At 34.4% G+C, this 16,694-nt stretch overlaps 1 protein-coding gene across 1 annotated transcript in view; it reads right to left on the reverse strand.

Annotated features, from left to right (window-relative positions):
* Window positions 1-16,694, reverse strand: part of EAF2 (ELL associated factor 2) — a 41,008-nt gene that overhangs the window by 23,265 nt on the left and 1,049 nt on the right. Inside the window, 2 exon segments of the mRNA XM_045088838.1 lie at window positions 592-737; window positions 9,017-9,111. Of these exon segments, the coding sequence (XP_044944773.1) occupies window positions 592-685 (94 nt within the window). The 5' untranslated portion in view covers window positions 686-737; window positions 9,017-9,111.

A 16,694-nucleotide genomic window follows, 5' to 3' on the forward strand; every position in this document is an offset into this window, starting at 1 on the left:
GTTTAATTTCCACAAATTTGTGAATTTCTCCATTTCTTCCATTGTTGATACTAATTTCAAACCACTGTGGTTGGAAAAGATACTTAATATGATTTCAGTCTCCTTAAACTCATTAAGACTTGCTTTGTGACCTAACATATGTTGTATCATGGAGAATGTTCAGCATATATTTGAGAGGAATGTGTATTCTGCTGCTATTGGATAGCATGTTTTATACAAATATGTTAGGTCTATCTGGTCTAAAGTCTAGTTCAAATCCAGTACTTTCTTATTGATTTTCTTGATGTCTTGATGATATATCTATTGTTGAATGATATGTTGATGATATATCTATTGTTGAAAGTGAGGGTATTGAAGTCCCCTACTATTTTTGCATTGCTAGCTCTATTTCTTCCCAGATCTATAAATGTATAATATTATTAGGGTGCTCCAATATTGGATGCATGGATGCATATACATTTTCAACCGTTATATCCTCTTGATGAAATGATCCCTTTATCATTATCTAATGACCTTCTTTGTCTCTTGTGTTTCCATGACTGAAATCTTAATAACTTCTTACAAGGGGCATTATACACATTTAGATTTTACCTCTTTCAATATCATCCATGGGAGATGCTGGGGACATTTTGTCTTCAGATGGAGAATGTTTCACAAGATTGGGAGTCCTAGCTGAATTTCGCATTTGTTGCTGCTGTTGTTCTATACGATACTGAATTTTACTACTTCCTTCAACTCTGGAATAAAGAATATCAAAGCTCAATACAAGGATGATAGAAATTTAACAACTGCAACTTACAAAGTTACTAGAATTAACCACTTATTCTTTTCCCTAAATATCCTTAAAATGACATTCAAAAATTAAAACATTAGTTTAGTTCATTATTTAACAACTATCTATTGGGCCCTGCTGTATGCATGATATATACACAGATCCAGTGGGGGATACAAATGTAAATAAAAAAACAAGATTACTACTCAAAATTGAAAAAATAAGATGTATACAAATTACAAAGATAAACAGAAATTATACATAAGTGTATAACAAATACAACATATCCCCTAAATTCTAAAATTATCATTTCTATTAAAATCAATTCACTCTCACATTTTTCATTCCCAACTTTAAGACATGTTACTAAAGGAGATTCATACACTTTCTTTTGAATATTTTTAAGAGAAAAGTATATAATACAGTTATGCTTGACTTCTGTATCTTCCATTTCCAGTCACCAAATCCTATCAGTTATACCTTCACAGAGTATTTAGAACCTCACTATTCTCTTCATTCCTACTTTCAAAAATCATGGTTTATGTATTTTTCTGTTTGCCACATTGTTTCATTCTACCCAACTTGTTTCATGGATTAATGTTTCAAAAAAATGTAAGCGAGTCAATCTCCTTAGACTGGGGCACAGAAACAAATGTCTGCTCTATTCAAACAGGTCTTATTCACTGGCTCCAAATAAGTCAGATAGATATATTCCTACCTTCAAGCTTTGCCTACAACTTCCTGTTCTTTCTAATCAATTAAATATTTTCTACTAATAAAAATTACTAATAAAAATTACTGGGGCAGGGAGGGGATAATAAAAATAGAGCTTTCTAGGGTCCTTCTTTGATCTGAAGTTGGATTTGGGAACTCATATTTAATAAGCACCCATATTAATTCTTATCATAAAGTATGTTTGGAGGGGGAAGTCCCAAATCTTTTTTCTTTTTTAAAAAAGTTTTTATTTAAATTCTAGTTAGTTAACATACAGTATAATATTAGTTACAGGTGTAGCATTTAGTGATTCACCACTTATATTCAACATCCAAGTGCCCTCCTTAATTCCTACCACCCATTTAATCCTTCCTTCCACCCACCTCCTGTGTGGTAACCATCAGTTTGTTCTCTATGGTTAAGGTTATGTTTCTTGGTTGTCCCTCTCTCTTTTTTTCACCTATAATTGTTTTGTTTCTTAAATTTCACATATGAATGAAATCATACGTTATTTGTCTCTCTCTGACTATTTCACTTAGCATAACACTCTCCAGCTCCATCCAGGTCGCTGCAAATGGCAAGACTTCATTCTTTTTTATGGCTGGGTAATATTTCATTGTGTATGTACATATACCACATCTTCTTTATCTATTCATCAACTGGTGGACATTTGGGCTGTTTTCATATTTTGGCTATTTGTTGATAATGCTGCTATAAACATCAGGGTGCATGTATCCCTTCGAATTCTTAACCTCTCAAGACATCAGTAAGGACTCCCTAAATGCTCTAATAAATGATAACTTCTCCATTCCCTTAAGTCCTAGAACAATTTTTGTCTATGCTATTTTTATGGCTTTTAGTGTAGGTCCCTTATATTGCATGATAATGCACCACATGTTTACAAACAAGAATATGAGATGGCTATATTCTTACTGACTTTTTAAATAGAATTATCTGTTAATCCAGTTAAAATGCAGACATTTTGAGGTTAGTATTTGTATAAGAAATTGTTCTTTTCTTAGTGCCTTACATGTTCTAGGTGCTTAATAAATTTTTACTAGTGAAGATGAAATTATTTTGCAAAGTATATAATGGTTCTTTTAAGTCCAATTCTATGAAAACACTTAAAATAAAATAAATGTAGACCTCCATATACAGAAAACATTCAGAAACAAAAAAGCTTTTATATGTCATAGAAGAAGGGGTAAAAGTCTTTGGCTAAGGATCTCTACCAAATTTAAACTTGGAAAAAGATTAAAACATTTCTGTATCATGCAGAAATAATCCTTGCATAATAATGTACTTGGTCCAATCATTTCTTTCATTGACATTTTCTTAGCAATTTATTTGTTGATAAAGTAATTTATTTCATTAACCACATACCTTGTTTTTTTTACAGTGATGTTACTGCTGAGTTTTTCTAGTCGACATTCTCCAGTGTCATGGTTAATAATTAAAATGCATTCTTTTAAGTAAGGTTTCTTTGAACCTTTGAAAACAGTTACTGGTGGAGTTGAACCCTGTTTAAAAAGTTAATTATCATTACTTGAAATTTATCATAGAAATTCAGTTGGGAGAGCCTTTTAAATCTTCTGTGTTTCTCAATCTATGTTATACCTCAAGTCATCTAACTTTCTAAGTCCATTAGTTGGACAACAAGGATTCATAGTAAAAAAAGACAGAGATGAAACAAAGCTGAGGTCTCAAACCTGCTATCACCGAGGAAAGGAAATAGAGGAAGTACTTGCCCTAAGTCATTAAAGATTTGTTTCATTGGTCTACAACAGGCAATTGGGATTCAATTTTAATGCAACCAATACTTTTTACAGATAAAGGAACAGAAGCCCTGAATTGTATTTCCTATCCATTCCTTCTTCCTATATAAGCTTAGTTTTTCAAATGTGGTATTTTCTTAAAATGGCACTTACCTACACAGGTTACCTGTTAGGCTAAACCTCACTATTAATTTTAGCATCATTAATTGAGACAACTGGATACACTTCATGATGCAATATAAAAGTAAACAGTATCACCTATAAAGTATTCTTGCCTAAACACACACACACACACACACACACACACACACACACACACACACAATCTCTCATTAAACCTTTAGATATAACTATCAATTTACAGCAAATATGAGGAATAGAGGAAGAAATGAGTAGGATACCCCTAAACAGCAATTCAAGGACTCAAATTACAGTTAATAAGAGATTTGTACAATGTTCTTCTTTATAATATTTGTATTCCTACTTAGGAAAGATCTTAAAATTATAATACATTATTGCACGTTGAGTTCCTGAACATTAAAGGATTGGATTATGATTTCTTTTCTTGCTCCTAGCACCTGAAGTACCAAGGCCTTCACAAATACTAAATGGATATTGAATATGAGCAATCTGAACATTTTGATCCGAAGTAACAAGTTAAATAAAATTTTCATAGTCTCTATACCTGTCTTCCACACTTTGAACAAGCTTTTAAAAAGCAAAGCTTTTTTATTAAATTGAGCACCATTCCTATCCTAAACTTTAATTACTGCCTATTCCCTTATTCTATACCCCAAGAAAGGAGTATTAAAGTATTAAATTACCAAGAAACTCCCAAGCATATGAGTTGTCTTTGCCTCTAAATTAACTATTTTCAGCAAATGAAATTTAAATCAGAGGCAGCCTGAAAGATAAGGACTCAGCCACCACAGAACTGGGGGTGGGGGGCTTCAGGAAAAGGAAACAGCAAGTGCAAAAGATCTGAGGCCAGAAAGATGAAGGGAGAGAAAAGGGCTTGTGGGAAAGGGAGATGAGCTTGGGCAGATGGATAAGTGTTAGATCCTGCAGGGTCTTGCTGGCTCTGGGGAGGGTTTGAGATTTTTTTTTTTTTTCTGTAAGTCATAAGAAGCATTTACAGAAGAATGACCATTCATTCATTCATTCATTTATAGCATGCAAGAGCACACACAAGCAGGGGGAGGGGCAAAGGGAGAAGAAGAAAGAGAATCCTAAGCAGGCTTCATGCCCAGCATGGAGCCCAGCGTGGGACTGGATCTCAGGACCCTGAGATCATGACCTAAGCCAAAAATCAAAAGTCTGATGCTCAACCAAATGAACCACCCAGGTGTCCTCAGAATTAACCTTTTAAAAAGACTGCCTTGTATAAATATATGTGAACATCTACAGAGTACTAGACACTGTTCCAAATGTTCTATATTTACAACATTAAACTCATTCACTCCTTAAAAATGAACCAACAAACAAAAAAATTACTGAATACATCCAATCATCTCCATATTTACTATTACCCAACTTCATAATGCAATCATCATCTCACCTCGGTTCCTATTCTCCTCCCTACTGTCCTTTCAATTTTGTCCCCCATCTGCTGACAGGGAAATCTGATCATACCTGACTATGAATACCAGGACAGGAAATTAATCAGTAATGAAAGGGAAAAGTACAATTGTACTCCCAAATAGGAGAAGGGAAAAAGAAAGAAGAGATGCTTAATGAAACTAATTTAAAAAATGAGGGAAAAACTAAAATAACTAATAAACATACCAAAGATGATAGATGTAAAAATCAGGCACATCAGCTTTGAACTAAATGTGGATAGAATTCTTTTAATAAAAACAGGAAGTGTCAAACTCGGTTTAAAAATGAAACAGAATAGGACACCTGGGTGGCTCAGTCTGTTGAGCACCTGACTCTTGGTTTTGGCTAAAGTCATGACCTCAGGTCATGATCTCAGGACTGTGAGATTGAGCCCTGCTTCATGCTCCATGCTTAGTGTGGAGTCTTCTTGGGATTCTCTCTCTCCTTCCCCTTCTACCCCTACCCCTACTCATGTGCTCTTTCTTTCTTTCTCAAAAATAAATTCATAAAAAAAGAAACAATATTCTGTTAACAAAAGATATATTTAAAACAAAATGTCAGCTGAATTAAAAAAAAACAGATACTGAGATTCCATGAACATGCAAATCAAAAGAAAGGGTGCAATATTACTATGAGACAAGGTACTAAGATTAAAATCACAAAAACAGGATTAAAAAATATATATGGTAAAAGATACAATTCATTAAAAAACATAATTACAATAAGATGTGAAAATAGAACCAGTCTTAAAATAAGCTGAGGTCCCAAGAATGTGGTGGGCTAATTTCTCATTTGAGCTAAATACTCGGTGGACAGAATCAAACAGTTCATCCTGGAAGGGACATTGCCAAAGAGGGTGGCTTAGAGTGGGATAGTAGCACATCTGACATATAGAATTTCCACAAGTCAACATTTGGGGGCTAACGTCAAAAGCAGCCATTAGAGATGCATTTCCTGCATAACAGGAAGGGTAGTTTGGAAGTTTGAAGTGGACTATTTCAATGAGTCCCACAAAAGTACTCCTCAAGATAGAGACAACACTAAAGAATGTCACACTTGGACAGCACCAAAGACAAATCATTATAGTTAGGTCTTTTCCCCTCAAGATTTAACATTTTGAAAGTTTATAATAGCCAAATATAGAGAATTATTTGTAAGGAAGAGAGATTTGTAAATGCCCAATATTAATCAGCTTAATAGTCTTCATTTTTATTAGGTTCTTCTACTTGGCATTAACAAAGGAAATCCAGAGGAATGAAAATAAGAAAATCTACCTTATGAAGGAATGGCCAGAAACTGAAGGTACTCTTGAAAGTATAGTATAATGAAAGTTCCATTTTATAGAATGACTTCTACCTTCTAGTCATTTTTACCCAAATGATGAAAGCAAGTTCATAGAGAAAATAGAGAATCTAAATACCCCGACCAACATTCATTACATTTCCATAAACTTAAGAACTCTGAAGAAATATTAAACCTCCTACTTGTTTAACGAAATTCTTAAGGGAAGAAAACCACAAAGTGTTTTTGAGAATGTAATTTCTACTCTTATTCACAATTGTTCTAGGACTATATGGTCAGCAGAAAAAAATATTTGCTTTCTACAGGTGGTAATTTTAACTATTCTCTTTTATTTCAGCTGTCTAAAAGGGCTATAGAATAAACTTAAAATTCTTTCGCATTACACATTAAACACTTTTTTATTTGATTCCTAAATGCCTTTCCATATCCCACTATGTTCCTAGTGGACTCCTTCTGATCTAGCCAGAGTGGCTTATATGTAGTTCTTCAAACATAACAGACTTTTTTGTTGCCTTGTCTTAACCCATGTCTTTTTCTTTTCTCTGCCTAAAATGTCTTCCCTCTTTCCTTTACCTGGGTAACTTCCACTCTTCTTCAAGACAGGAAACCCTGGCATCTCTTCTTCCTCTGCTGAGTTTTCTTCTGCACTTCTGTAATATTCTGTGTATACCTCTGTGACAGTCCTTACATTTCAATATTTTAAGCAGTTATTTCCTGTCTTTCTCATTAAATGGTAATATTTTCCAGGACACTGACCATGTCTAGTTTTCTGCTGTTCCCAATAGCTACTTAGCACAGGAGTTGCCACACAGAAGGTATGTGCAAATATGGCCCTTCTGCCCTCTGTTTCTTTCTCATGCATACATACATGCACACAAATATTGAGACATATTCTTTTTGGATATATCTCTGGTGGACTGGTGAGGGATATTACTTCTTCCCAAATTATTTCTTTTGCTCTTTAGAAATTTACAGTGTGAAGGTTTGAAAACTTCTCTCTATATTTGTCATTCTCTAAAGAGATATCTCAATTGAGATCATAACCAAAAACATGGTGGATGGTAACTCTTGCTTAAAGAAGGATATGTGTGAATGAGAAAGTTTCATTAATAAATGTAAGAACCCCCACCTGCTTGTAAGAGCAAAGCAGTGCAAGGAATGGGGATGGAAGGATTGTTAATTTGAGGGAAAAAAATCTACATGGCAAAGTTAAAGTTTTTTTTTTCCACAAACCAATCATCACTGATCAATAATCCTATAACCTGAGACCAGGCTAGTGCTACCAGTTATCAACTTAAAGCTTTTCAATAACTTTTAGAATTAAGGGGATAGTTTAGGTTTTTCTTTAATAAACATCATAAAGCAAAATGGCCTTTGACTTACTGGTACAAAATTTCCGAACTATTTAGAGATGCCAGCTTTTCATAACAGAATAAGGCAAAAGTTTATTCATCCACATATCACACTGAATTGGTTGTTCATTTCCTTCAGTTTGTAAGGGAACAAATGGGAAGTCTTTCCACAAATTTAATTAACCTTAGGAATTCTTTCAAAGGCAGCAACTGATACAGTCTGACATAACAGTGGGGTCTCAATAAATAGTGTTGGCTGATAAAAAATAAGAAGCCTAGAAGACTAGAGGATAGAGAGCTTGCTCGCTCTACCTCCAATCACAACAAATCATCTCATAAATGCAAACAAGAATGTCGATGAATTAGCACAAAATAATTTCTGTTAAAAAATTCAACAGAACAGAGAAAAAATCTCAGTCCAGTGCTTTCTCTGTAGGTTAAAATATAAAGTTACAGTCTTCGTGTTCTCTGAGAATAGCTCAAGTCAGTATAAAAGAAAAAAAGAAACAAGTTGAATGCAAAGACATTTCTAACTCAAAAGCTGAGAAAACTAGAGCAACACTTAATTTGTCTATTTATGTAAATAGTATTTGAAACATCTGGAAATTTTTTAAATGGACAAAACTTTGGCTAAAGCCTCCTTGACCTAGTGTCTTTTTTTCCTAACCCATTCCCCAAACTATTGCTAAAACCACTCTAAAAGCAAAAAATCTAATCATGTTACTACTCTCCTCAGAAACCTCTAATGGTATTCTAATACCTATGGAATAAAGCCTAAATTCTACATTAGAAGATGATAAATTTTTCACCATCTGATCCCAATTCATCTTTCCAGAGACTACTTCTATCAATCATTTTTCAAAATTCTGTTATTTATTTACTACATTAATTCATTTATTCCACAAACTTCTTGTTCTTTCTCTATTAGAGCCATTTACATACTGTTCTTCTGCCTAGAATAGTCTACTCCCTTTCTGCCTGATGAAATTCTACTTGTCCTTCAAGGCTCAACTCAAACAGCATCTGCCTTGTGAAGCCTTTTAAGATTCTACCAAGCAGAGTATTTCAATCAATGGATGTACTAGCACAGAATTTTGTACATGCTCTAATATATACCATTAGACATCTATGTGTCCTGCTATAACAGATTAGGACAAGAAGGCTGGGAACATGCTATTATTCCTAGTTTAGAGTACAAAATCTGGTTCATAATACTAGTTTAATAAGTATATGTTTAGACCTCTAAGTGTTTCAGATCATTTGAAATGATAGTTCCTGAAACTTATTAAATAGATCAAAGTATTTTTAAAAAGTATTTTCAGATTGCTTTACCTAAAATGGCTTAAAAAAAGTTTTGGGTTTTTTTTGTTTTTTTTTTTTGCTTTGGTGTATTTGTTAATTACTTCAACTACCACTGCATGAACTGTGCAATTATTTTCATTTGAATTTAGTAAAAATCCTGCAAAAAGATACTTTCAGTCTGAATATATACAAATACTCACTTCTATATTGGGCAGAGTTATTGTCACCTGTTCACCTTTGCCGACTTCAAGCTCACCTTCACAGGAAGTATCAATAGAAGCAGGTTTGAAGTCATCTAAAAATAGAGACAGATATGGATTTTTACAAAATGGAACAATAGCTGGGTATCTGGATATTAAAAATATGAACATGTTTCAGTGATAAGTCACTTTGCAACAGCCAGTAATTAAAATGGTTTTAGAAGAGTCTTCATATTACATATAAAATCGAATCTACTTTATTTCCATATGTATAATTCTGATAAACAGCTAAATTCTAAAATAGTATTCCTCAAACCATGCTCCCTCTGAAACCTGTTTAGGTCAAGATAAACTAAACTAAGATGTTCTACTGCTAAAAAATACATAACGTCAGTGTTTTCACAATTTGGTTAAAAACTAGTACCAGTAGAATGTTTTCAATTTTCAGGCTTTTACTCCTGTAATTTTTCTTAAGCCATCTTGGGTGTCTGTTATCACTTGTCTTCTGTCCCAGCAGAATACATAATTAATGAATACACGGAAAACACACACTCATGGGAAAACTTAAGGAAAAGCAATCATTGAGCTAACAGTTTGAGTTTTTCATGAATCCTACCATTAAAGGATATGTAAATTTAACCAAATCTTCAGAAGAATTTAAAATGGGTTTTCATTTTGAATTAAATCATAATTCAAATGTTATTAAAATATATTATTCAGAAGGAATTTAAGGTGCTCAGATATTTCATATACTGAACAAGTTTATAAAACTCTAAGATATGGGAGCAACTTAAAAATAATTCACATGAATTCATATAAATGACTGATAATTCTGATATAGGACTCCTCAGGTAACATATATTTTTTCCAGGTTAACTCTTTATTAAAGGATACATGCAAGCTAAAACATGAGTCATAAGCTTGACGAATTTTCACAAAGTGACACATATGTAATCAGCAACAAGATCAAGAAGCAGAACATTATCAATCCCTAAAAGGCCTACCCCAATTACCCTTACCTCAAGAGACAGATCTTTATATTAACAGGGAAGCCAAAGACAAAAAGTTTAAATCCAAAGTACTGAACATTTATTAGAATTTAGGGAACTATAATAGGTAGATCTTGGGAAAAGAGAATATTCCAGTGTTCATCAAATTATCTTCTTTCAATAAACAAAAGCTGGTCCTGCTTCCCAATGGTAATTATAATCGCTAATATTTATGGAACACTTACTTCCTGCCAGGCATCTTGCTTAACACTTCATATTTAATTATTACAACAACTCTAAGAAATGAAATCCATTCTTAACTTCCCTAAGCACATATGAATATAAACAATTCACACTAAATGTTCTTTATAATGTGGTTTATTCTTTATGCTGCCTTATTAAAAACTGAATACATGCAATATCTCTTAAAACCTTGATGCTTATTTCTAGATTTTAAGAAATAGATAAAAAAATAAAATAAGCAACATAGAAAATGTGAAAGAATTTGATTTACAGTGTATCCTTAAGTAGTACCACTGAGGATAAAGACTGAAAATAAGTTGGGTAGTTAGTAGCAGTAAGGTAATGAGAAAGTTAAAAAATAATTTAGGTGTTAAGTTTTTGGTGCTTAAAAGAAGTTCTAGAGAAATAAGTCTTAGTGTTAATTGATTAAAAGGCAATAATATTTAAGAAAACAAATTTGAACTGAGCCTTTAGTATCACAGGAATAAAGAAAAAGTAGAAAGCAGAAGGCAGGAAAATACAAGAGAATAAACAAAGATACAAAAGTAAATATTAGTAACAGCTATTACTTATATATTATTTAAAAAATTCCCCTAATTACTTTTATCTCAAACATTCACAAAAATTCTTAAAGTAGGGGCACCTGGGTGGCTCAGAGGGTTAAGCCTCTGTCTTCGGCTCAGGTCGTGAACTCAGGGTCCTGGGATCAAGCCCCACATCAGGCTCTCTGCTCGACGGGGAGCCTGCTTCCCTTCCTCTCTCTCTGCCTGCCTCTCTGCCTACTTGTGATCTCTCTCTCTGTCCAATAAATGAATAAAATCTTTTAAAAAAATTAAAGAATCTGTATTTTAAAAAAAAATTCTTAAAGTAGTGAATATCCCTCTTACAGAGAAGGCAGAGGATGGTGGGAGAAATTAAGTCCCTTGCCCAAGATCATAAAATTCATATTTGCTAAAGCTAGAATAAGGAACCATAAATTTAGTAGACTAAAAAGGTAAGAGGTTAATCAACAACCTTTGATATCAGCCTTATTTTTTTTTTAATATTTTATTTACTTACTAGAGAGAGAGAAAGAGAGAGCACGCACATGAGTGCACACACAGGAGGGGGAGCAGGTGCAGGGAGAGAGAGAAGGAGACTTCCCACTCAGTGGGGAGCCACACATGGGGCTCCATCCCAGGACCCCGGGATCATGACCTGACCCGAAGGCAGACACTTAACCAACTGAGCCACCCATGTGCCCCTGATTATTGATATCAACGTTTATGGAGAAAGAAGGTAAGCGCAATTTGAGCTAGTAAATATCATTTGAAACCTTAAAGTGAAAACTTCATTTTGTAAGGATGTATACAGAATATATGAAGTAAATACCACTTAAATATTTTTTTTAAGATTTTTATTTATTTATTTGGCGGACAGATCACAAGTAGGCAGAGAGGCAGGCAGAGAGAGAGGAGGAAGCAGGCTCCCCATTGAGAGAGAGCCCAATACAGGGCTCAATCCCAGGACCCTGGGATCATGACCTGAGCCGAAGGCAGAGGCTTTAACCCACTGAGCCACCCAGGTGACCCTAAAATATTTTTGATATAAGTAATTTATCATCATGGCCTATAGGGGTACCCAGTAAAAGCCTTTGTTTGTCTTAAAGTGTTCACAACCTTCTAATTTTAACTCTCCTTCAAGGTTCTGCTCACCAGTGTATGTATTCCTGTAAATGTTCCTCTATCTTCTTCATCACTCACATCTAATCACTATGTCTTTTTCCATAATATCTTTCAGAGCCATCTCCTTCTATTATTGCTGAGGGCAAACTAGTTTTCAATCAACAAAAAGCTAAACTATTAAAGTACCTATAGCTTGCCCATCTGTTTTTCTGTTTTTGGTCTTAGAATGTGAATCTTGTGGTGGGTATTAAGGAGGGCATGTACTGGAACACTGAAAAAAATAAAATAAAATTACGAGGTTTAAAAAAAAAAAAAGAAGAAGAAGAATGTGAGTCTTATTTCAAAGTCTCCTCTTCCCTAAAGTAGTCGCTGGGTGGAGCCCTTTCCTTACTCTCCAAAATATTCTTTTGGGGGGGGGGGGGGCACGTCCACTTCTTAGCCTTTACCATACCACTCATCAAAACCTAACATAAATGACATGGCATTATTTACCTCTTCCTGTACATGTCCTTTTGGACTGTAATTATTTTAAAGCATAATGCCTCATACTTTTAATTCCTCCTGAAATATGGCTCCTAGCATAATGTCTTTAACATAATGGGAACATATGAGCTCTTTATAATTGACTCTGGTTAATATATTTATCCTTCTCTGAACTACCTACAAGCTTATTTTAAGCATAAACTTATTTCCGCTAAATTATGTGCAAAAGGCTTGTTTTCTAATTGTTTCCTGAGGATCAGAGTCATCTGTACTTCAAGACTCTCATTTCTTTCGGGTAGATACTGCCATATTCCTTTTGTACTTTTCACTAGTACATTTCTATTCTCATAGAGGGCACCCAAACTTAATATTTGACAAAAAAGAATTCTCTGTGATATATAAGTAAAACAAAAATGACACCTTAGAGCAAAACCATGGTTCTCTGATCGCCCATATTTTTCTGACAGTGACACAAAGGACAATACTGGGAGATATGACTGCATTTAACTACAGCTAAATAATACTTTAGAGAAGAGGCCAGAAAGGTAAGCCAAGGCAGTGAAGCAGACCACTGGGGAATCGTGTGAATAAACCCAATATCAAGAAGACAATCAGCTGTGCCAAGAGGAATACATGTTTGGTGTGGCCAGGTTATCTCTAATTTTTGAAAGAGAAGTTGGTAATCGATTTCTGTATAAAATATCTTGATATTTTATTTACAACAAATTTATGTTTAAACAACAACTGTGTGGGTGAAACAAAGAATCTCTACTGTCAAATTCAGCCAATAGGCTGTTAATCTATAATCTCTGTTATAGTGTTCAAATACTGATTCTTTTTCTTTATAATATATCACCACTTTTTTAAAGATTTTATTTACTTATTTGACAGAGAGAGAGAAAGACAGTGAGAGAGGAACACAAGCAAGGGAAGTGAAAGAGGGAGAAGTGGGACCACCCTGCAGAGCCGGGAGCCTGATGTGGGGCTCCACGCTGATCCCAGGATCCTGGGATCATGACCTGAGCTGGAGGCAGACACTTAACAACTGAGCCAGCCAGGTGCCCCAATATATCATTACTTTTGATCTTCACAACAACTCTTTGAAGATTCTCACCCACATTTTACCAATAGGGAACTCCTCTAAAGTAATGAAGCCAGTAAAAAATCAAGCCAGGAAATCAAGCCACCTACTCCATCCACTCATAAAATATAGCTTTTTTGACTTATATTCAGTTCTTAACTTTTGCATGTATTGGGGGGGTTGTTAGGAGGTGAGGAATAGTCATAAGTCCCTTTGGAAATCTGATAAAAATTATAGATCAGCTATAGATCTTCTCCACAGGAAAAAATATGCATGTGTGAACATACATATCAAGTACTGTAATTTCAAGAGATTCACAAGTCCTTGAAGTTTAAATGTCTATGGGACAACTACAAGAGACAGAAATGTATTCAAAATAGCTGTAGCTTTACTTAATGATAAGGATGAACTTATAAACAATAAATCAAAACTATTCTGAACCTATTTATATATATATATTTTTTTAAGATTTTATTTGTTTATTTGACAGAGAGAGACACAGCGAGAGAGAGAGCACAAGCAGGGGGAGTGGAAGAGGGAGAAGCAGGCTTCCCTCTGAGCAGGGAGCCCAATGTGGGGCTTGATCCCATGACCCTGGGATCATGAACTGAGCCAAAGGCATCCGTTCGCTTAACAACGGAGCCACCCAGGTGTCCCCCTATTTATATTTCTAATTATTTGCTGTTTGAATAAGTTTTACTTTTTATTACTTTCTATATTAAGATTGTCTTTTATTTACTTTCAAACAAGTTTTTTTAAGTATACAACTTTTGATTTTCAAGTGAACAAAGTATAGACCTAGAATTATAGAATTTGTTGAGTAATCTCTTGTTTTCCATGTGCTTCCAAATGCCAAATGTATTTTCAAAGCTGCTATAATTCCAGACTACACAGTTTCTTTCTTTCAGTTCTCCTTAGTTTGGAAAACTCACCACTAATTTTACTATTTATTTATTCTCTGTAGATTTCCTTCATCTATGTTATTTCTTCTTTTTTTTATATAAGATTTATCTATTTTAGAGAGAGTGAGAGGGTGCAGGAGGAGGGATAGGGGAAGGGGTGGAGGAGGAAGGAGTAGAGGGAGAGAGAAAATCTCTTGATTTCATGATGGGCTTGATTTCATGATTCTGAGATCATGACCTGAGCCAAAATCAAGAGCCTGACACGTCACCAACTGAGCCACCCAGGTGCCCCTATTATTTTCTTCTTTATAGTGCAATTACTTATATTATGCATAGAGTAGAAAAACATTTCCTACTTTGAACTTAATGCTTTTTCAGTCAATGCTGATCACTTTTGTGACTATTTCAGCTGTAGTGTCACATAATGTCTATATCTCCATAAAAGAATTACGATTACTATCATAAATTTACTTCCTGGGATAAGAACTAATTCAACTAACTCCAAAACCCATACCCTTTCCAATATACAACATTGATCAGAGAACATTCATTGTAAATATCATTTTAATCCCATTTTCATTAGTGTACTTTCTAATGGTTGCTCACACCAAAACTTAATCACTTCTTGGGGAGTAGTCCACTTGAAGCCTCAGACGATCTTCCTGTAGTCGCTGCCCATGAGTTCATCATTTCGTGTCAGCAAAAAGTAGTGTCATTTACACACTTGGGAATTTCAATGTCTAGTTCCTTATCTAGATATAAATTGTAAAATTAGCATGAGCCCAAATTCAAAAGTTATTCTAGTGTGTGCTGTTATTCAAACTCTCCCACACAGTGTAGTATCTGTTGCTAAACATTTAGCTTATCATTTACAGACCATCCCATGTCTTCCCTACCACATGCCAGACTGTATTCTTGATAGGTTTTATTGCTAAGCCCTGGTAAATGCTTTTGTAAGTCTAAATTAATTATATTCATCAGCATTCCTCATACACACATGGATATAACCCTTCAAGCATAATAGTGACTACTTTATTCTCTACCAAGCACCAACTACTGTGCTAGGTTGTTTATGCAATTGTATTTAATCCTTAAAAAATCTCTGAAATGTAGATATTATTGTTACCATTTTTGTACAAGAAAACTGAGGCTGAGGGTTTAGAGCCTGTTCCAAAAGTTATATTACATACATAGGTGGTGGAGGCCAGAATTCATGTCCAGTTTTGTACAAGGCCTCAGCACATTAGACAGGCATAATTACCCCTGTACATAAACATAGAATATTATTTTCTCCCAGATTATACTGAGTAAGTCTAGTGTTTGTTATAAATTAGGTCCACCTGAACGAAAGTAAGATTTCCTGTTCTATAGTTTCCGTCCCTTACTCTGAGTCTTTAAGAGTGAGGATCATATGGTAAATGAACCTATCCTCAAGGATAATGATTGTTTTTGTTCAAATAAATCTAGAAAGATTCTGCCCGCTTCAACAAGAATAAAACTGAGGCTAAAACCTTTCTTATGTCTTCCACAGCACTAAGTATATTCAAACATATGGGTTTATTGTGATTGTTATTCCTATGGTTCTTTTGTCTATTTTTGTTGTTGTTTTTTTTTTTTCATTTTTGTAGCTAGATCAACTGATTCTTGAGCTCTAAAGGCACAATTCCAGCATGCTGAAGCACTTGCAAGGAGCTTTTCAAAGGCTATTTTATATTCTCTTCATTTAGGATTCATGTCCTTGAAAGAGAATATATACCCAAGTTATATGAAAATATAACAACCAAACAAATGAATAAACTTTCATAATCTTAAACTTTATGATTTGAAAAATTATTAAAAGGGCTACTGCAAATCTGAGAAAGAAGAGGAGAGAGGAGATACTATTTGCAACAAAGGGATGGAGAAACCAGGTAAAAGCTATATCATACTTTTGGAAAATGGGACTGAAAGAGAGAAACTACATAGCCGCACCAACTGTCTCACTGTGGTTAATGTTAGATGACAAATATGGCAAAGCAGAAAAAACAAAGGATGGGGTGCCTGGGTGGCTCAGTCTGTTAGGCAGTCAAGTCTTGATCTCAGGGTTGTAGGGGAAAAAAACGAAAACAAAATAAAAGGACCCTGTTGAAGATCATCTGTTAACAATTATCTACCCTGTTTATTCTACCAACTGGATGTTAATTTTGCTTAACAAAACCCTTTTATAAAATGCAAATATATCCTTGGAAAGTTAAACCTATTGGTCTTTATACTTTTACCCTGAGTTACTATAATTAGATTGTCAATAATTTAACTATAAACTTTCAGAGTCTGTTG

The sequence above is a fragment of the Mustela putorius genome, unplaced genomic scaffold, assembly GCF_011764305.1.
Source record: "Mustela putorius furo isolate JIRA1106 unplaced genomic scaffold, ASM1176430v1.1 tig00003834_pilon_pilon_pilon, whole genome shotgun sequence".
Classification (NCBI taxonomy): Eukaryota; Metazoa; Chordata; class Mammalia; order Carnivora; family Mustelidae; genus Mustela; species Mustela putorius.